The sequence below is a fragment of the Oncorhynchus clarkii genome, chromosome 24 (genome assembly GCF_045791955.1).
Source record: "Oncorhynchus clarkii lewisi isolate Uvic-CL-2024 chromosome 24, UVic_Ocla_1.0, whole genome shotgun sequence".
In the NCBI taxonomy this organism is placed as follows: Eukaryota; Metazoa; Chordata; class Actinopteri; order Salmoniformes; family Salmonidae; genus Oncorhynchus; species Oncorhynchus clarkii.
This window is the reverse complement of record NC_092170.1, coordinates 5,729,032-5,751,407: the sequence shown is the minus strand read 5'-3', so window position 1 is coordinate 5,751,407 and position 22,376 is coordinate 5,729,032. Positions and strand designations below refer to the sequence as shown.

At 47.0% G+C, this 22,376-nt stretch overlaps 1 protein-coding gene across 1 annotated transcript; it reads right to left on the bottom strand.

Moving 5' to 3' along the window:
* Positions 1–1,140: 1,140 nt before the first annotated feature.
* On the bottom strand, positions 1,141–22,354 carry LOC139382292 (striatin-4-like). The gene is made up of 18 exons (XM_071126174.1): positions 21,892–22,354; positions 14,744–14,847; positions 14,576–14,646; positions 13,919–13,997; positions 13,146–13,340; positions 12,752–12,935; positions 12,469–12,628; positions 11,677–11,772; positions 11,258–11,376; positions 10,699–10,874; positions 10,360–10,407; positions 10,140–10,261; positions 9,338–9,505; positions 9,095–9,235; positions 7,224–7,322; positions 6,985–7,071; positions 6,601–6,804; positions 1,141–6,482 (listed from the first exon to the last, which is right to left on the bottom strand). Exons 1-17 carry the CDS (start codon positions 22,162–22,164, stop codon positions 6,635–6,637), a joined length of 2,292 nt encoding a protein of 763 aa, XP_070982275.1. The 5' UTR covers positions 22,165–22,354; the 3' UTR covers positions 1,141–6,482; positions 6,601–6,634.
* Between the last annotated feature and the right edge of the window lie 22 nt (positions 22,355–22,376).

The window sequence follows — 22,376 nt, the reverse complement described above, 5'->3', positions numbered from 1 at the left end:
GAGTTGTCTTCTCCAGAGCATGGGTAGCAGGTGGGTGTCACGACTGTCATGTTAATGTGACTTTTTCATGAACAATCCTTTGGTCACTTGCATGTTGTGGGTCCTGTTGTATGTTATCCCAGAGACCTGTAAAAACTGTCTAGTTCATTCCGGTTCTGGACAGAAGGCAGGTGAGGGAGAGAAGAGTGTATTGATTGAGTTGTTCCATGAAATGAGTCCCTTTTGGGTAGTGTAACATTTAATTTTACCAAATGTTTACATTCTGTCGTAAAGAGGACAGGACAAACTTAATAAAAACATGTTTTCCCATCTCAAGAGATGTTACATTTTTAAATAAATGACTTGCAAGTAACAGGGTTGACGATTTCATCTTAAATCAGTCCTAAATCCCATTGTGACAGGAGGAATGTTAAAACATTTTAGCCTGTCGATCTATTGGCAACAGGGTTGACATATTATGCTCAACTCGCTCAGTTTTATAAAATAAAAAAAACACCAGAAAACAGCCAAACAGCCAAGATTTTACACTATGATTTGATGTTCAATATTTCTTTTGAAAAACTTTATTTTAAGGAATAGTTTCACGATATTAAAATGTGAGTTCAGTTCACATAACAGGGTTGAACTTAAAATGAGGGCCAGGTTGTTTAAAAAAAAATGTTTTATCTAAAAATGAATCACAAATAAACAATAATCTTTAGAAATGACTTTGTCAAAGCAACAAAATAACTAGGGCTTTACAATGGTGAAACCTTGGGAGAAATGTTGGGGTTAAGTGGGTTTCAATCCTAGAAGTCTCAGATGGTGCACAGAGGGACATGTCAAAATGATGAATTTTGGCATTTTAGCAAGACTTTATTCATACATTGTTTTTGCATTTTCCATGTGGTCTATATTACAAGGGCACTTCATTTAATAACAGGCTTTAAAAATTCAATTTTGGCGCAAAATGTCTACTTAAAATGTCAAAAGGGACTCATTTTGTGGAACAACCCTACTATGTTTCTATACAAGGAACATATGAGGGAAGCCCTGGATTATTAGGTTGATCATTAACATGTAACATACAGCAAAGAATGACAGTTGATAAGAAATAATGAATGACAATATTGCTCTCAAATTCACTGTACAAAATCGTTCTTTTTTTTTTCATTTTTCATTTTTCTTTAATGACATACAACACGAGACCCGCAAAGTAAACAAAACCAAAGGAGGAAAATCTGTCATTTGATACAAGCTAAAATGCAGTTCAAAAAATATATATAATAAAACAAACTCAATAAGAAGCAGGTCTCTTATCCCTTGTAGTTAGAGGAAATTGTTTGAATGCAGCTTAATATGATATACAAAATATCACACAGTGATAAGTTGCTATTAAAAAAATAAAAACACAAAGAAACGAGTCCTTTACCTTGGCCTCGGACTGATCACTTTTCGATGTTTTTAGTTTTTTTGTCATTTTTCAGATTTGTTAACCTTTTTTTATTTTTTAAACAAGGTATACATTGTCATTATCAATCACAAGCAAGTTCTAAGCCTAGCAAAGAATAATTATTTCACTTATGATACTACAGTATTCTTCCATAATAATTATAATCAAAAGGGGGGGAAAAAGCAACAAATAAAAAATGAAAATGGACATGTACACCACATAACGGCAGCTCTAGTCTTGGATCATTTACAGTCCTTTTTATTTTCCTCTCGCTTTGTTTCATTTGTCACATTGATTTGTCTGTTCTCAGAAGAGGGACAGTTTGAGCGTCTCGGGACCAGTCTATAGCTCAATGCTGCAGACGTACATGTAGACTGACTGACACAAAGACACTGAGTGCAGAGTTCATCCAACACACTCATGCCGTCTCAATATTTACGTGAAGGGAGGAGAAATGCCAGTGAGACACTTTAGGTGTCTGGTTTCCCGATAGCGATGGAATTTAGGTTTACAAGTGTTTTAACAATCTATCGTTCCTACAACGCCCGAAGATGTAACATGCGTTTCCCAAAACACGCAGAAAGAACGTTCGCCAAGTGCGTCGTTGGAGCATGTGTCAATACTGGTAGGATCGAAAGAAAGGCAGCACTGCTCTCGGATCAGTTCTGTCTATTCATATCTTACTTTAACATTATAATAATTTCACAATACTGACAACGGATCAGCTCCTAGAGAGATTATCACCTAATGGCTGCAAATATTGAGGCGGCATATTCTAATGCTTAAACAATAATAATGCACAAATCAGAGATTTGGCATATCATTGCACACATTACATATCATGAAATGTATCGAGGTAAAAATTGCACAGTAGGCTAGCCAGCAAACTAGAACTCAATTGATTGAGCATGAAATTGATTTGAATCTGATTTAAATAAACAGGCCTATATACAGTGCCTTCAGAAAGTATTCAGACCCCTTGACCTTTTCCAATGTTATGGATTAAATAAAGAAAAATCCTCAGCAATCTACACACAATACTCCATAATGAGAAAGTAAAAACAGGTTTTAGACATTTTAGCAAATGTATTAAATATAAAAAAACTGAAAAAACATCCTGTTTCTATTGATCATCATTGAGATGTTTCTACAACTTGATTGGAGTCCACCTGTGGTAAATTCAATTGATTGGGCATGATTTGGAAAGGCACACACCTCTCTATATAAAAGGTCCCACAGTTGACAGTGCATGTAAGAACAAAAACCAAGTCATGAGGTCGAAGGAATTGTCTGTAGAGTACCGAGACAGAATTATTTTGAGGCACAGATCTGGGGAAGGGTACAAAAAAAAATATGCGGCATTGAAGGTCCCGAACACCACCGTGACCTCCATCATTCTTAAATGGAAGAAGTTTGGAACCACCAGGACTCTTCCTAGAGCTGGCCGCCCGGCCAAACTACGGAGAAGCATGGTGGTGGCAGCTGTGGGAAAGTTTTTCAATGGCAGGGAGGCTAGTCAGGATCAAATTAAAGATGAATGGAGCAAAAGTACAGAGAGATCCTTGATGAAAACCTGCTCCAGAGCGCTCAGGACCTCAGACAGGACAATGCAGGAGTGGCTTCCGGGAAAAGTCTCTGAATGTCCTTGAGTGGACCAGCCAGAGCCCGAAACTCCCCAAATACACGTGTGCCAAGCTTGTAGCGTCATACAAGAAGACTCGAGGCTGTAATCGCTGCAAAAGGTGCTTCAACAAAGAACTGAGTAAAGGGTCTGAATACTTATGTACATGTGATATTTCAGTTTTTTTTTTACCTGTTTTTGCTTAGTCATTATGGGATATTGTGTGTAGATTGATGAGGGGGAAAAAACGATTTAATCAATTATAGAATCAGGCTGTAACCTAACAAAGTATGGAAGAAGCCAAGGGGTCTGAATACTTTTCCCAGAGGCACTGTATGTAGCCTATATACATACGCCTATTGTCTGTTTTTATATTTGTGTTTGTCCGTCTGCTCCCCACAGTCAACTCAGTTCGTATTTTGGAAACTTATAGTTTGCAACAATCGCAAGGACATTGGCAACTTTGTATTTGTAGCAGTCAAACTACGTTCTTAAGTTATCTGCGTTCACAGAGACAGATAAACATCTTGATTCTATGTTTAGCTGAGACCTTCTGTTTAGTGTATAAAGTGACGAGGAAGGGTAAAAAATATATATTTTTTTTAAAAAGCATCTAACGACTCACTCCGCTGTTCTGAGGCAGTCGGGAAAATAATGAGCGTTTTCAAATGCAACTTTAGTAACAACGGTTTTGGACGAGACTGACTTGTAAATGACCAAAATTACACTCTGCAGTCAATTTTGACAGTAGAATACGTGTTTCTGACTCATGTAGGCCATTTTCAAAAACGAGAAGTTGCTTTTTTTTAGGGTCAGTCGCTCTTTAAGATGCTTTTGGGAAACTGGGCCCTGGTCTCCACAGCCACACTAAGACACAGCTGAGCTACAGATAACCCCTTGGTCTAGTCTTGGGGTCTAGTGCAGCTGATGTAGTGCAGCATATAACCAACAGTTAGTGTGGGTGATTGACAACTGTGTACCATATTTATCCTCTCAACAACAAAGCATTACAGCACACAATGTGCCACAGGAGCACTTTAGGCATTCTCCCTGCCTCGTCAAATCCAATACATCTGAAACCATCATGTTTTAGCAAACACATGAAGCTGACATGTACTAAACCAAGCCCGCAGACACCTGTCTGACTAGACCACAGAGTGTTTTCCCATAAGGTCTTGCAGTGGAGAGGAAAACGTTGACCTCTCAGTCATTTCTCAGATCCCTGTAGTGACCCTGTTGCATGTACTGTAGTTGGTTAAAGTTGACCTTAAACCACAGATCTAGGATCAGATAACCATAGCCACAATTCTGGCTTTAACCATTAAGGAGATTAAGAAATATCTGATCTGGAATCAGTGGTTAGGGACGACTTCTACCCTGTCCCTCTGGCGTGTGAGAGGGGTTGATTAGTAGGTTTGGGGGCAGCTCAGGGCCAGTTACCAATTGACATGGTGCTACTGGACCATTAATTCTTTACTGCCATGCCCTGCTCTGCCCTGGCCTGGTGGAACCATGTTTCCACAGCCAGAGATCTGCCCGTAGGGCTCCCTCTGCCTCCACCCCGGAAAGTTCAAAAAAATAAACCGGCTACCTAACGGCATCACCCCTGATCTCTGACCGATATGTCCAGTCTTTAGCGGTCGCCCGCGGCTCAGAGTGGCGTCGCACTTTGTCCACGCTTGTTTTCCCTTCCAGGAAAAAAACAGGAACAATAATCCAAGCCCAAAGTGACTGCTTGGTGAACAGACACCAACCCTGTCTAGTTCAGTATTTGTCGGAGGCCAATGTAAGGGGGGCTAAGGGTTAGGTAGTGTTTGTTCTTGTTTCCCCTCCATAGGGGAAAGGGAGAGGAAGGAGGGCTCTTTATGTGCCTTTTGTTCCCATATCCTGGGGGCAATTTCCCCTGCTGGCTCCATTGACACTGGAGAGAGGCCAGTTTCCCACTATGAGGACTCGCACCAAAACCAGAAACCTAACAGCTATTTCAATGGATAATATGTTTCCAAGCGCAAGCCTAAATAAATACACCAGCACGAAGGACCATTCTGACTTGATGCCGACTTAAGGAAGGGAGAATACAGGACGCCATATTGGGAGTAGTGTCACTTTCTCTCAACGTCAACCGTTTCAGTCAGAGGTCTCCACTGTGGCATCATCTCCACAAACTCTTTCACAAACAAGCTATCCTGATGAAATGACAAAGGCCAACTTACACACACACACACACACACACACACACACACACACACACACACACACACACACACACACACAAATATAAAAGGAAACCAGTAGAAAAAAGTGTCTGCTTAGCATAGCGTGTTAGTCTTCTTATGAGATAAAAAAAATTACCCATACAGTATCTCAACACAAACAGATGTCGTGGCTGGAGAGTGACGCATGATACAAGCCATTTCATGCTACTGTTGATGACAAATATCAAATCAAATCAAATATCAAATATCCCAGTGAGACAAAGAGTACTCCACACACACGCACCTCGAATGCAAACATGTCCCTGATTCAGACTCGGACTGACGAGATCTTAGCACCAAAGATTAAACAAGTGCAACACACACACACACACACACCCATTTCCTATCAGACTTGATTCTACTGAAATGGATGACCGTACAATACCGGACACACAAACACTCAGACTTAGTGTCTCGGCGATGAGGCTGAAATTAAAGCTGTTTGTCCAACACTGGCTAGGAGAAGACTCCAAAAACACACACACAAACTAAAACCCTCAGAAGCCTTTGGAATGGAAATGCATTGTGACCCCACGCTGTATTGCAGTAGACAACGGCTAACGCCGTCACTTGATGAGGACTGGACTCTACTGTAGTCAGGTACTTATGTGTGTTAGCAACTGGCGAGCTAAGCTTTTTATATATATTTCTAAAAAACGTTTAAAAAAAACACAGTTTCAAACGGAATGTTCATCCGCGCGTGTGTGTGTGTGTGTGTGTGTGTGCGCGTCACTAATTGTAGTAGGTGATGCATCGGCATGTGTAGTGATCAATGTCAACACGCACACTGCCTTAATTAGAACCATGAGTGGACTGTAAAGGTAGAAATGAACAGAGCATTACAGTGTAGTAAACTGACCTAAGAAACCGAGCAGCCAGATTAGTCGTTAGAAAAGCAGTATGGTTAGTATTGCAACAAGTTAGTGAGGCATCATGGGACAGCTAGAGAACTGTGGGTAATAGTGTCCTGTTGGCGATGACCCAGCCAGTGGGGTGCAGGACACAGTCTAGTGTGTGTATGTCACTGGATGTCTGTCTGTGTGTGTGTGTGTGTGTGTGTGTGTGTGTGTGTGTGTGTGTGTGTGTGTGTGTAACTGTGAAATTGCGTGTGTAGGCAGGTGAGGTTTGTCCATTGTAGTCATCACTCTCCTCTGGCCAAGTTGTGTTTGTCGGGCTGTAATGAAAAGAAGGGACAAGTTCATATAAGCAGAAACTGTAAAGAAAGTAACAGATTGTAAGATAAAGCACACACACACACTCTCTCTCTCTCTCTCTGTACCCTAGTGTCTCACCAAGGAGGATGATGGTCCCCGTCTGTGCCTCCTCTCAGACGAAGATCTTGGCGAGTGCGTCGGCGCCGGCCGAGGCGATGAAGGGCTGCGAGGGGTGGAAGGCCACGTCGTGAATGGCCTCATCATGCTTCTTCCTGTGGGCCGTGATCTCCTGCACACACGTCCTGTTGTCCAGCATCCACAGACGCACCGAACAGTCATGGCCTGCAGGGGGAAGCGGAGAGCACAGTTACGAGTGCGGCAGAATCGTCAACGGTATGCGGTTCCTTAATCCTGGTCCTGGGAACCAGGATACACCCCCAGGTGTGTGGTGCTAGAAGCCAAAAATCAAATCAAATGCAGATTTTTTGCCCCCCAGTTCCAATTACAAGTCAGGGTACTCACTGCCAGAGATGAGGTAAGTGCCTTTGGGGTCCGTGGTCAGACAGGTGACAGCATCCAGATGTGCCACCATGGAGTGGATCAGTTTACCTGGTAACACACGCAGGTGGGCATTACATTTCTTTAAAATGGTCAAAGAAAGTAACGTGGCTATGGGCTAGTTCGACCCAGACGAAACAGATGAGGCCTAACTCTGGCGTAGTTACAGAAAGGTAGGATTTGGCAGTGGACAGTGGGCTAACCTGTCTTGTTGTCCAGATAGCGGATAGTGCGGTTCTCGTGTGCGGTGATGGAGATGGGCTCAGAGGGGTGGCTGACCACACAGTTAATCAGCTTACTGCCTGCAGGGGGCGACACACACAGATCAGCTCACAGACACACACAGACCAGTATTGGAGGGAGATCCTCCTGGCTTCTCTTGAGCAGGAGAGGCACAGAATGATACATTTTTCAATATAGATATATATACACTTTTCCCAGTCGTATGGGGTAAATTCCCTCTCCCCGCATGGTTACGAACGCACCATGACACTGCCTCCTTCAGTGCCAGATACGCACTTGTGACTCTCATGTAGCACAGTACATACAAATAAAATCTGAAAATACCTTTTATATTTATATATTTATATATATATATATATATATATATATAAATATAAAAGGTATTTTCAGATTTGATTGAACAGAGAGAGGATGACAGTAGGGAAAGGCAAGAGAGAGGTTGCATCCTAGGGCAGTATGCCTGATTTGAACCTATGCCGACTAGGGGTGTAAGGGTACACGTATTCGTACCCGAACCGCTCGATACAGGGACTTCGGTTAGGTCCGCACTGTGAAACCGAATTAATATATCTAAAAAAGTAAAAACACTAGTCCTATAGGGTATGCCGACGCTGCATTGTAGGCCGATGCCTCTTGGGTAAATCTGAGTTGTCAAAAAAACGATGTAGGCCATTCCGTTAAAACACCTGGAGCCTATGTGCACGTTGTCATCAAAATTCTAATCATAAACTGTCATTCTCTGAGGATACTCCATCATTTGTTAAAATCTCCCATTTTAGGAAAATGTTGGTTTCATAGTAGATTACAGCAGCGATGGACAGGGAGTTGTGGATAAAACGCTAACAGTATGTCGCCACGTGCAACGAGAATAGCTGCCAACACCTCAAATATGTTGCCACATTTACGCCGACGTCAAACCTCGCATACCGGAGCAGGACGGAAACGCAAAGAACCAACACCAACAATGTTCATATTTTTTTTGTTTTACAGTCTTTGGTTTATAGCCGCGGATATGCACCTCGAGCACTTTCACGTTACAAACTTCCCTCTTGCACCCATTTTAGCAAACAGCTAGTACCCGCTCTCTATAAGACAAAGTTTTCAATCAATTAGCCGATGCACCCTGTGTTGAACGTGCTTAAAAGTGGCAGCCCATTACATTAACCCCAGAGTGGGAGATGCACTGTGCTTACAGACCTTCAATGAGAGTCACAAGTGCACTGAAGGAGGCGGTGTCATGGTGCGTTCGTAACCATGAGGGGGGAGGGAATTTATCACATACGACTGGGAAAAGTCCACTTGAAATGGCACACCAACTGGTAATTACTAGTGGGGAACTCGTCTATAATCCTGTTCTTCCCACATGGTGACCTCTGACAACATCGACTAAGGAAATGCCCTCTATAACAGCATTTTCGCCAGTTAAACGCAACAACAAAACAAGATTTATAAAAAGCAATCTATAATTGTGTTTTTTCTTTACTCTATAATTTGTTTCAAAGCATGATAGCTGTCCTTTTTAGTTTATGGTTGGCGCAGCTTGTTGGCCATTTCCCAATCTGCGTTTTTTCAACGAGTTCAAATCACACGAATGCATCCAACTGGCATTTACAACCTCACAGCTGGTAAATTCCCACCTCCCACGCGGTTACGAACGCAGCATCAGAGTGGAAACCTGAGAGGCCCAAACATAACGATCCGGTCACAACAGACAACGGCAAGAAACAGTCGCTGAACACCCCTGGCCAACACCGTACACATGCACTACCGCTCGACCAGCCAGGTCACAGGAAGCATTCTGACAGTTTTAGAGCAGGCCCTTAAGTCTCACCGTCCTTGGTGCCGGTCTCCAGGACCATGATGCTCTGCTCTGTGTTGAGGTCATAGAGCAGCGTCTCGCCGCCGTCGAATGACACCACCGCCTGGTCGGGGTCAGAGTTCACAAAGGCCACCGAGGTGGGTGTTCCGTGCTCTGAGCGGGGGGGGGGGGGGGGGGGGGGGGGGGGAGAGAGTTAAGATATCACACACACAAAAACACACAAACATACACAGACACACAGACACACACACTCACCTTTCTCCTTGTTGAAGACGGAGAGACAGGGGGCAGAGTTCTGGGGTGCCCAGATGCGAACGGTCCCATCTGCAGAGCAGGAGGCCAGCCGATGGTGGTGGGCAGAGTACGTCAGACCCCACACGGAGTCCTCATGACCCGACAACACACTGCTCTCTATACCCGGGTCTACACAACAAAAGAGACACGCACAAATGGATTCTACAACGGGATGAAACTTTCTTGCTCCTTGCTGAAACAAGCAAGGTGTTTTTTACGTGAAAAATAATGACTTTTATTCTGGTTAACTGGTGACACTGTCTGTGATTTATTTAGAATTCAAGGCACACTTAACCAACGTGGCTACCACAGCATTCTGCAGCGATACGCCATCCCATCTGGTTTGCGTGGGACTATCATTTGTTTTTCAACAGGACAGTGACCCAAAACACACCTCCAGGCTGTGTAAGTGCTATTTGACCAAGAAGGAGAGTGATGGAGCGCTGCATCAGATGACCTGGCCTCCACAATCACCTGACCTCAACCCAAGAAAAGTGAAAACCCCTGTCCTAGGCAATGCCCCCTCCCTGCAGCAGCACAAAATGTGCGTCTGACCGTGGTCATTTGGCTGACCAATAACCGCCATCCAATATTCCTTGACCGCCACAGCCCTAATGTCAGTCAATGTGTTTTTTCATGGAGATGATACTTGATCATGTGTGATCCACGGACTCAGAGCTGAATACGTTAGCTGGGGATAAACCTGGCTAGACTGGAAGCAAAAAAAGGTGACAGAGCGGTCAGACAGGGGTCAGTGGCTGACCGTAGTTGTCGTAGGGATCCACGTTGATGTCAGGGATCTTCCAGCAGCGCACGGTTCCGTCCAGACCCCCGCTGTAGCACGAGTCTCCGTCCTCTCCCATTGCCAGAGACAGAACTGCACCACTGTACACACACACACACACACACACACACGATTACACAAAGATGAGCTATTAACCCAGAAACACATTATAGTGTATGTGCGTGTGGTCTGAGCTCACCTGTGGGCTCTGAAGGTGTAGATGGGTTCAACGTCCAGCGCTGCATTTCTGTGGAGGCCAAGAACAACATCCATTTACACATGACAGCAGGGTTATAGCAAACTACCAGACCCCATTCAGTTTCTTTCCCACTCCTGGGCCTGTATTCATAAAGCATCTCAGAGTAGGAGTGAGCGCTGATCTGGGATCAGTTATGCCTTTTTAAAAATCACAATGAAGATGACAACATGGACAGGAGGGATCTGATCCTGGATCAGCATTCCGACTTTATGATTACACGCTCTGAAGACAGGCCCTGATATTGGCGTGTTGTGGTCCTGCTATTCCTTAGGCTCTTACTTCTTGGAGTGTATGGCCTTGTTGAGGTTCCACAGCTTCAGGGTTCCGTCCTCGGAGGCTGTGAGTAGAACGGCTTGGCTGGGGTGGAACGTCAACGCTCTGATGGCATCAAAGTGGCTGCGCAGCGTGAAGCGAGGGTTCCACGTCTTCTTGAACTCCTCCCGGTTATCTTGTAGCTGCACGCACACAGGTGTCAGAGCGTTGGAGGGGTGTATTCATTTAGCAGCTGCTAACTTTTTTTTAAATGACTAAACTCAGATAAAGTACGGATAATTGAGCCAAATATTTATAAAATCATCTTTGAAAATCAACAACCTCCAACATACAGCCTAGACAGCCAGGGAGAAACTAAAATTCCCCAAATGTCATTGCACGAGTCACTCAGAGAGCATAGGAACACGGCCTAAGCCATGGCTAAATGTGTGGAATTGCAGGAAATTAGCTTTAAAACTGAAATGTCTTCCCTCAGCCCCCCCCCCGTTATCTTTGCCACCGATGCTGAAAAAAAAATCATAGGAGAAACACTGTCGTATGTGCGTGTGTGCGTTCAAGTACTCACATCCACAGTGAGGTCGTTGTCGTTGGCGACGGTGAGGTCAGCCAGCTCCCCCAGGTTCATGTCTCCGCCCCCGACGGCGTCCAGGATGAAGACGTCGGAGGAAAAACCCAGAGCGCCACCTTTAAGGAGCGGAGGAAGAACGGCTCTCAATGCTAAACCCACAACCACATCAACCACCATCTGATCAAAAACACATCCCTTCCCCCCTTTTTCCAATACTAAAACAATTACCTCTTCAGAGCAGTATCCCTTTAGACGAGACAGAGCTACTCTGGTATTTGGTATTTTATTAGGATCCCCATTATCTGTTGCAAAAGAAGCAGCTACTCGTCCTGGCATCCACACAGAACATGACATAATACAGGAAACTGGCACAGTCAGACAGGGAGAGAGTTTTGGGGCTTTGGCTGTTGTCTTACCTTCCCCGGAGCGAGACTGTCCCAAAACAGAGGGGGGCGGGGAGGGTTTGGGGGGGAAGTCCGACATCAAGCCCTGTAACTTGTTCCTGCGGTTCTCTGAACCAGGCCAGAGGAGAGAGACACAACACACACAGTCATGCAGAGAGAGAGAGAGAGAGAGAGAGAGAGAGAGAGAGAGAGAGAGAGAGAGAGAGAGAGAGAGAGAGAGAGAGAGAGAGAGAGAGAGAGAGAGAGAGAGAGAGAGAGAGAGAGAGAGAGAGAGAGAGAGAGAGAGAGAGAGAGAGAGAGAGAGAGAGAGAGAGAGAGAGAGAGAGAGAGAGAGAGACAACACACAGTCATGCAGAGAGAGAGAGAGAGAGACAGACAGACAAAGAGAAGTAAAGGGGGAAAGAACACATGGCCATGCACAGAGAAGGAGACGATGAGCGAACAGAGAAATAGAAAGAGAGAAACCCACAAACAGACGAAGAGACACGGACCGAGAGACAGGCCACGAGGCGGATAAAGAGAGAAAGTAGACAGACACCAAACAGCATGCGTTATGCCAACAGAACACATTGCCTCAGATCGAGAGAGAGACACGTGGATGACAAAGTCAAACAACAAATGTGATAGAGACACACAGACAATGGTTCACCATAGACAATGGTTTATTGGCAGTAGAGGTGAGTGTACAGAACATATAACTCCCTAGAAAGAGAGAGAGGGACAGACAGACAGACAGAAAGAGAAGACAGACAGAAAGCTTGACAGACAGGTGTGGTTGAGGCGGTTGCTATGATGACGGCGTACCTAACTCCCGGCCGTCCCCTGAGATCCGGGCCTCTCCCGCCCCCTCCCCCTCCTCCCCTGATCCCAGGAAGTCAAACTCGCTCAGGGCATCCTCCGAGTCGTCTTCATCCTCCTCCTCGTCATCAGGGTCCAGGTCTGTGGTCGTGGGCTCAGTCCCCATCTACACACACACACACACACACACACACACACAGAGAGAGAAGACCTTTAATACACTCTCTCACACACACGCGGGGGTATAACTACACACACACACACTTTGCCGTGTTGACGTGATCGGAACCTTAACGCGCGGCTTCTTGTTCTTGTTGCGCTGCCCGTCTATACGGTCCGCGCCCATGCCCTGGAAGTCATCTTCCTCATCACTGTCATCCTCATCGTCATCCTGGCAGCCGTGTAGGAAGGGGATCTTATCCAGCACGGAACCACCCAGGCGCTCCTTAGAACCATCCTGCCCCGCCGCGTTCCTACCGACACACACACACACATCAGCGGCAACACACAACTCCCAACAACAATACTGACAGTTATAGGAATTTGACAAAGAATGTGCAATACACCAACACAGACAGAGTACTGATCAACTTCACAGTGACTACCATGGAGACAAGCTTCCATTCATCACTGTCCACAGCACCCTACACCCAGGACAGGGCTGTGCGTGTTGGGGTTCTCACCTCTTGATCTGCTCCTCTATCTGTCTGATGAGGAGTGACTCCCCCCCTGCCAGGGGCTCAGGGTCTGGGGCGGGCTGCTGCTCGCTGCTGGCCGGGGCGCCGTTAGCCTCGGGGCTGGTACGACCCAGCAGGGAGCGCACACGCTTCGAACGCATGTCCAGGATGGTGTCCGAGTAGCCCACCTCCTCCAGGTACCTACACACACACCGAACACACACACGAGCAAACCATGGACACACACGATCAGCCTCTTCATTCAGACTCAACAGTTTGTTTAAAGGTGTTGAGGACAGTGCCGCTCTCGCTATGGTGAGGAAGCCTTGCTCTCGCTACGGGGAGGAAGCTTGCTCTCGCTACGGGGAGGAAGCCTTGCTCTCGCTACGGGGAGGAAGCCTTGCTCTCGCTACGGGGAGGAAGCCTTGCTCTCGCTACGGGGAGGAAGCCTTGCTCTCGCTACGGGGAGGAGGCCTTGCTCTCGCTACGGGGAGGAAGCCTTACTCTCGCTACGGTGAGTAGGCCTTGCTCTCGCTACGGGGAGGAAGCCTTGCTCTCGCTACGGGGAGGAAGCCTTGCTCTCGCTACGGGGAGGAAGCCTTACTCTCGCTACGGTGAGTAGGCCTTGCTCTTGCTACGGGGAGGAAGCCTTGCTCTCGCTACGGGGAGGAAGCCTTGCTCTCGCTACGGGGAGGAAGCCTTGCTCTCGCTACGGGGAGGAAGCCTTGCTCTCGCTACGGGGAGGAAGCCTTGCTCCCGCTATGGGGAGAAAGCCTTACTTGCGCAGTAGCTGACGGCCCTCCTTCCAGGACATCTGATTGGCTGGCTCAGATTCAGACTCTGCTGGCCCATTAGGCACTGCGGGGTACAGGACGAGTCAATTAGAGGAGGAAGCGCCGATATAACAGAAGGAATCACCAGAGAAACACTTACAGCTCCACACACACACACACACACACACACACACACACACACACATTTCAATGGTGAAAACGTGGAAACAGAAGCATAGGGAAGTTACTAGTTCTGCTTTAGAATGCATTAGATCTAGGCTACATTGTGAACCAATCATTAGACCATCCGAGAGGGTCCAATCCGGCCCGTTGGTGGAAAAAATGATATTTCATGTTTTTGTGTGTTAATATACTCTCTAAAGACCAAAACAGAAATGAGTAGAATTGATAAAGGACCTACATTCGTACAGTTTCTTGACTGTGTCCAACTCGCTAACAATCACAGAAATGAAAGGTAGAAAGTCAGGCAGCATCAAATTATGCCTAGAAGGACTCATTTTTTGCACATTTGGATGGCGAGGAAATATAACCCCAAAAAATGTTCTTGAAGACCGAATGCGGCCCCCGGGGCAAAATGAGTCTGACACCCCTGGCCTAGAGCATACGTAGAGTCTACATAAGGTCATCATAGAGCCTGCATACCTTGTTCTGCCTCTGGTTTCTTCTCCCCTGGGCTCTGGTCACTGCCTGTCTTCAGCTTCTGGTGTTTGGACCTGCAGAGAGAGGAAGAACCACAAGATGGCAGTGTTACCCAAGCCTTACACTGTGTGTGTGTGTCTGTGTGTGTCTGTGTGCGTGCGTGCGTCTGACCTCTCTTGTTTAAGGGCGTACTCCAACATCTTAATCCGCCTGACCAGGTCCTGCTTCATGTTCTCCTGCCCCTTCCTCTCACCCTGCAGGAACGTCACCTGAGCCTGCGCGCACACACACGCACAGGTCAAGCATATGAGCACACACACACACACACACACAACATTACTGAGCATGCCACATCCCAGGCGAAGTTTGTTTGGACCACTCAAACAAATACAACGTACAGTGCAGAAATACTATGGGTTTGGCTCCACAACCGAGCACCGGGCTAAGTAGCGGGTTGTGGATGGAGTGGCGTTCTGTATTTAGAACTTCTCCTGACCAGCAAACCCAGACATCTGGAGGGGGGAAACCATCGTGAGGAGAGAAGTGCGTGTGTGTGGTCCAATCGCTCTTCCCGGGCCCCAGAAAAGTAGAGCAGTCTAAAAAATGCCGCCGGCACGTCTACCATGGCGGTCTGCACGAGGTCGACGCCAGCGAGACCTTACGGCTGGGATACGCAAACTGTACTCGCGCAAACATGAAGAATGTGACGGTGCTACTGCACACCGAAACTACCTAACTACCTGACGCATCACTTTGAGTGCAGCACCTCCCGTGCATTTCAGATTGAACCGTTCTATCTGGTTTAGCAGCAGCTACATGTCACGCCTACAGACTCCCGGTACTAAAATAGACCTGAAGGGCACTATGCTCAGAGCTGTGTCCGTCTGGGGATAGCAGAGGAGTGGCCAAGCCGGGTAGTGAAGGTAGCTACCAGGTAGATGCACTGTGTTGGGTGCAGCCATTTTTCCAACGCTTTGTACACACACTCACACACGCGAACACACGTCTTCTTTACACACACTTCTTTGGAGTGTCCCTTTCATCCCAGATAAGCATCAGTCATCTCTCCCACTGTCCCCGACATTCCTGGAAATATATACACCCACTTCGGTCTCCACTGGCGCCCTGCAATCTGACATGGCTTTACTTGCCGTGTGTGTGTGTGTGTGTGTGCGTGTGTGTGTGTGTGTGCCTGTTGTGCTGTGGTACAGTGTACGCACAGGAGGAGCACGTCATCTGTTCATGTCAGAGTACCATGACGATCCATGAACATCGCGTCCCCTCCCTGTCTGAACAACAGGATCTTGTCCAATCCAGGGGCCCCGTTTTAAACACGCACCTTTCCTTCCTTCCTTCCTTCCTTCCTTGCTGGAAGAGCTGGACTGCGGACAGAAATAAGGTGGGAATTGAACTTCACCCGGGCCATCCAATCATATACAGATCAGCAAGGACCTCATGGGTGGGAGGGATGATGCATTTCAAAAGTATTGGAGTAGATCCTGAGTCTGGAAGTGTGGCCAGTAGAGGTGAGAGAAGGAGTCTACTTTAGGTGATTTACTTCACTCTGATGGCTTCCCTACAGATCAGTGATCTGTGATCAAACCCACATCAAAAGTTCAAGCATATACACTATATACACACACACACACACACGCACACACACACACGTATTTGGACCCCCCCCCCCCCTTCAAATGAGTGGATTCGGCAATTTCAGCCGCACCCGTTGTTGACAGGTGTATAAAATCGAGCACACAGCCATGCAATCCCCATAGACAAAAAAAAATGGCAGTAGAATGGCCTTACTGAAAAGCTCAGTGACTTTCAACGTGGCACCGTCATAGGATGCCACCATTCCAACAAGCAAATTCTTCACATTTCTGCCCGGCTAGAGCTGCTTCAGTCAACTGTAAGTGTTTGATGGAAGTGGAAATGTATAGGAGCAATAAGGACACAACCGCGAAGTGGTAGGCCACAAGCTCACAGAACAGGACTGCCGAAGCGCATAGCATGTAAAAATCAGCTGTCCTCAGTTGCAACACTCACTGCTGAGTTCCAAACTGCCTCTGGAAGCAACTTCAGCACAAGAACTGTTCCTCGGGAGCTTCGTGAAATGGGTTTCCATGGCCGAGCAGCCGCATACAAGCCTAAGTTCACCATGCACAACGCCAAGTGTCGGCTGGAGTGGTGTAAAGTTCGCAGCCATTGGACTCTGGAGCAGTGGAAACGCGTACTCTGGGCTGATGAATCGCGCTTCACAATCTGGCAGCAAGGTCCACACAGAAATGGTATGTTGAGATTGGTGGTGTGGAAGAACTTGACTGACCTGCACAGAGCCCTGACCTTAACCCCATCAAAACACCTTTGGGATTTTTATTTTTATTTTACCTTTATTTAACTAGGCAAGACAGTTAAGAACAAATTCTTATTTTCAATGACGGCCTAGGAACAGTGGATTAACTGCCTGTTCAGGGGCAGAACGACAGATTTGTACCTTGTCATGAATGGGAACGCCGACTGTGAGCCAGGCCTAATCGTTGCACAATATCAGTGCCTGACCCCACTAACGCTCTTAGTGCAGCAATGTTCCAGCATCTTGTGGAAAGCCTTCCCAGAAGAGTGGAGGCTGCTCTAGCAGCAAAGGGGGGAGGTGGGGGGGGGCAACTCCATATTAATGGCCATGATTTTGGAATGAGATGTTCGACGAGCAGGTTGTCCACATATACTTTTGGTCACGTAGTGTCTCGCAAGGTCTACGAACAAACTCCCTAATCGGTTTAGTGTAGACTCTAGTGTAGTGGACTGGATCCTTGACTGTCTTACTAGCAGAACCCAGAGGGTGAGGTTGCATGGGAGCCTGGCAGGGAAGCGGTCATTCTCAACAGGCTCACCCCAGGGTTGTGTCCTCGCCCCTCCTCTATATCCTGCACACTGATGAGTGTCATAGCCAGTACAAGAACCAGCACATCCTAAAGTTTGCGGACGACTCAGAAATAGTCTGTCTGCTTCAGACGATGAAACTAGCCCCGGGGCCTGTTAAGGAGTTTGTTCATTGGTGCCACGGCGGTTTCCTACAACTGAAAGTGACAAAAACCAAAAGATATGTGTATGGACTTCAGGTGTCAACTCCCTACCTCTCAGAACACTATCCTTATGGCCCAGGTGGTAGACACCATAGCCAATTATAAATATCTTGGGACCATGATTGATGATCAATTGAGCTTTGAGTGCAACACTGACATGATGTGCGAGAAGTACCAGCGACACCTTTTTTTTGTCTCAGGAAACGGGCAAAAGTTCCAGGTTGACAGGACCTTGAAGACTCTCTTTTATAAAGCGTACATTGAATCGGTCCTACCATTTTCTTTGATCTGTTGGCATGGTAACCATGGTATCAAAGCAACAACAACCAACAAAAAAAGCACTAGCTAGGATAGTAAAAGTGTTAAGATCACAGCAGTCCAGCAGCGTTGTCTGTCTGACCTGTACAGCAGATGAGTGCTGAGGAAGTTAGAATCTATCCTGTCTGGCTGTGCCCGCCCCTAACACCAGGATGTTCCATGTCCTACCCTCTGGCTCCCGGTGTAGATTCCCCCAACTGTTAAGACTAACAGGTACAAGCACTCATTTACCTTTGACCCCTACGGCCATTGGCCTCGTGAATACAGGGACGAGGTTAGTCTGTCCTAACTAGTTTTATTGCCTTGGTTGTCATTACATGGGCCGATGATGCTAACGCGGTCAGCATTTTTTAATCCGCACATTTGAATGATGTGCGCTGTGCACATTCTCCAAAATGTCACGTCAACTTTACTTACCTTCTATGTAGGCCTTACTTCACACGATTGCTGCTGCTAATGGTTGATCATGAGCAATGTTATATTGATATTGACGGCTGCCAACCCATGACTCATGCACTAGCATTGTATGTACGTCTACGTACTCCTTGGTGCCAAAAAACAATTGCCCTCTGGGACAAATTAAGTCACAACCTGAACCAAAAGAAACAGCTGTGACCTGTAATATAAAGGGCATCAACTATGTTATAAACATGCCTGTTGAACACTGGCACATAAACCAACAACAGTCTTAGCACAAAGATAGGCTAAACAACTACCTTTCTGAGTAAAAACATTACAGCACTCTCTGTATGGCTCTCTCAGAAGTTGGCCTGCTGAGGAGTTCTGACTGGCGCATTTCATCAGTCAGCCCCCCCGCCTCCGCCACCACCGCTGAACAGGGTCAAGGGCAGCTCTTCCTCTCCTTTACCTCTATGTTATCCTCCATCCCTCTGGGACCCATCAGCCAACAAGTAGAGCAGAGGACTTTTCTGGGACAGGGAACGAGAGAGAGAGAGAGAGAGAGAGAGAGAGAGAGAACACAGTCATGCAGAGAGAGAGAGAGAGAGAGAGAGAGAGAGAGAGAGAGTGTGTGTGTGTGCATGTGTAGGTGAGTGTGCGAGAGCGCTTAAGTTGTGCAAAAAGTCTGCATGTGTGACTTTGCGTGTGTCAGTGTGAGAAAGAAAGGCCAAATGAAGTGTGAGAGAGCCCAGAAGTGTGCGAGGGGTGAGCGAAGCACAGTACTGTACATACGCGTGTCATGCATGAGAGCACTGGGCATTTCATTAGAGCTGAGAGAAGGGCACTACGGGCCCCACTTAACATGCCCCAGCAGGAAGTGGTGTCATCTGGGTCACCACTAGTCAGAGTGTCACTGTTCTTGAGTGTCAACGGCTACAAAGCGCTCTGTCCTTCCATTTATGGCAAGTAGCAACTGTGGCGCAACTGCGATCGCAACGTTGAAATCTAATCTGACATTTATGAGCCAGCTAGGAGTGCTGTAGGTCCTTGATCAGCACCGACTGTACTAAGCCGAATGAAGTAGGACACGAGATGTAGAGACTCTTTTCTCTACAGACTCAGCAGGAGTATATTCAGATATTCAGTAGAGAAATTACTTTGTTTGATTTGGACCCCCTCTACAGTTCTACGGGACAGATATAGCCTGACAGAGGTGAGAGGCCTGCGGGTTTTATAGCTGTATCCCTCGTCCTCGCTTTCTTAAAGGAATCACTGATCTTACCTGACCGGATAGGATTAAGCCAGGGCTGCCGCCACACAGCTTTGACCTATCCCCGGTCATGCGAGATCAGTGATGAATAACAGGGCCCAGAGCTGTGCCACCTGTCTGTCTGTCCCCTGGCATGGCCTGCTGGCTGTGGTCACATGGCCCTGCTCTGGGGACGTCACACCTGGCCCACCCTTCGCGGGGGTCAATGACAACCGGTTGCATCTGGTTGTCAGGGAAATTGAGAGAGAGAGCCTGTGACGTGACCTACGCGTTTGGGCGTCAACAAGGCGACACTGAACTGGATTGGTTGAACAGTGCAGAAGAAAAATATATCTTGTCAGGACCAGAAAGAAACGCCTGCTACGTTAGGTCACACCTGGCCTAGCCAACTGCTCGACCCAGCCCCGCCACAGCCTGGCTGGCTGTCACAGGAGACAGAGTGCCACACAGGTGTTCCCGTTTAACGACACGATTCAGCCCTAAAAAAGATACCACTGGCACACCATACACGCCCTGTCAATGTCACATACGCACACAGTCACATGGCAGGGAAGGCCAATGGTTTCCACACACCAGGCAGTCATCAATCAACTTTTGGTTTGAGACAGAGCACTAGCCCAGAGGAAACTGTAGGCTATTATTCTGTATAGTGTTGTGTGTTCTGTGTGTATGTTCATGGAGGCTGTGTGTGTGTTCGCCACAGGGCTATCTCTATTTTAGCAGCCACTGGTGTCCTCTTATGTAAACTGCTGGGCTACTGTTTGAACAGGGCATCCAAACGCTTCTCTCTCTCTCTCTCTCTCTCTCTTTCTCTCTCTCTCTCATTCTGTTTGGTGTTTGTCTACTTTCTCTCTTTATCCGCCTCGTGGCCTGTCTCTCGGTCCGTGTCTCTTCGTCTGTTTGTGGGTTTCTCTCTTTCTATTTCTCTGTTCGCTCATCGTCTCTTTCTGTGTGCATGGCCATGTGTTCTTTCCCCCTTTACTTCTCTTTGTCTGTCTGTCTGTTTGTCTCTGTCTGTCTGTCTGTCTGTCTGTTTCTCTCTCTCTCTCTCTCTCTCTCTCTGCATGACTGTGTGTTCTCTCTCTCTCTCTCTCCTGGCCCGAGTTCTGCTGCTAATTGAGCCTGTGAAAACCAGACCACACACACACACTCACATTCATGCACAGTAATCCTTCCCAGTAAGACTCTAGTGGTGGTGGTGACATACTTCTGACTTCAATCCCCACACTGCTATAAGATCAGCACGGCCAGTTTGTTATGGTTCATCCATATTATATAAAGTTCCTACTTCTAACTAGGCTATAGCCTATAGGGTAGAGGGAGCGGGAGAGTGAAATACACTGACAGCAGTGGAATGGTATTGCTTTTCTACACAGACCTTTAGGCTACTGTAAATAATCAAGCAAACTCGTATTTCATCAGCTCATGTTCATTCAGCATCCTTATAATTAAACGTGCTGACAGGAGAAGGCCACGTGATGGGGAAAGCAATAAAAAAAAACAAGCTTCGCACTCCCCAGGCAGGCATGAGTGTACATGTGAACGTGTGTAAACGGCGGAAGAACCGCATTACGTCATCGGTCTTTTTAGTGTGTGTGTGTGTGTGTGTGTGTGTGTGTGTGTGTGTGTGGCTCCGGGATTTACAGACGCATCACTGAATCCCTGTTGTAATTGACAGTGAGTCACGTGACCCACCGTAATCTCGCAGAGAGAAAAATAGAAACCATGATGGGGTTGAAGAACAGCGGAGTCCAACCATCTGGCGTTAATTACCGTTGGGGCAACTCTACAAAGCCTTTTGACACCGCCACCTGTGTGATCCGCTATAATTAGACAATGTGGACTATATGTCTGGCTGCGTTGGGATCAGCGTGTGGCTCGGACAGTGACTGCGCCTCAATGTGAAACACACGGATAATTGAGCGTCCTGTGATTGATGGTGAACATTAAATAAATCCACAACCCAGTGTTTTAGACTAGTCAAGAACGGTGACATTTTTTTGGAACCCCCAAATATTGGGTTTGGTTTGATCACACAAAAAAAGCTTTAGAACTGCTATCCAGGAGCATAGGGGTGAATAGGTTCGCGATTATGTGGACAGTAATTCTGTCCGATTGGGGAAAGTATTGAGGAGCGATCGTGACTTCTGTGGGATGTTGGCAATGCTAGGCTAGCTTTTTTCTTAATCGTAACAAGCTAGTAATACATAGTCTACACAGCTATTGCTTGGTGATAACACTATAATTACCCTGAGTTCATCTCGCTCGGCTTCCCAACGATATTTCTCGGTCTGGAAGCGTCCCCATTCGAACTGGATAAAGTGCAAGATCCCGGGAAGCGATAGGCCTGCGTCGCCGTCTTGTGGTTCTCGAGGCTGCGACGATCCAGCCATCGCTGCCGCTGCTGCTGTTGTCGCCTGCCCGAGCACTGATTTCGGCCCGTTCGGGTTGCGCCCCACGCCGCTGCCTCCAGAGTTCTGGTTCGTTCCCCCTGCTACTCCGCCGGATCTTTCCGCCTCCATTTTAGCGCTTTGAGCTTTCGCCAGGACAGGGAGGTGGGGAAAACAAGTAGCGATAACAATAACAACAACCCCGTCCCTCACAAACCCAGCTCTAACGCTCGACCCTTCTTTCTTCCTCTCTCGCGTAAAGAGTAAATGCAAGAACTCCCGTGGAGGAACGGTGCCAAAAAATGAGCTAAGAGCAAATCTACTACAGGGGGGGGGGGTCGTTT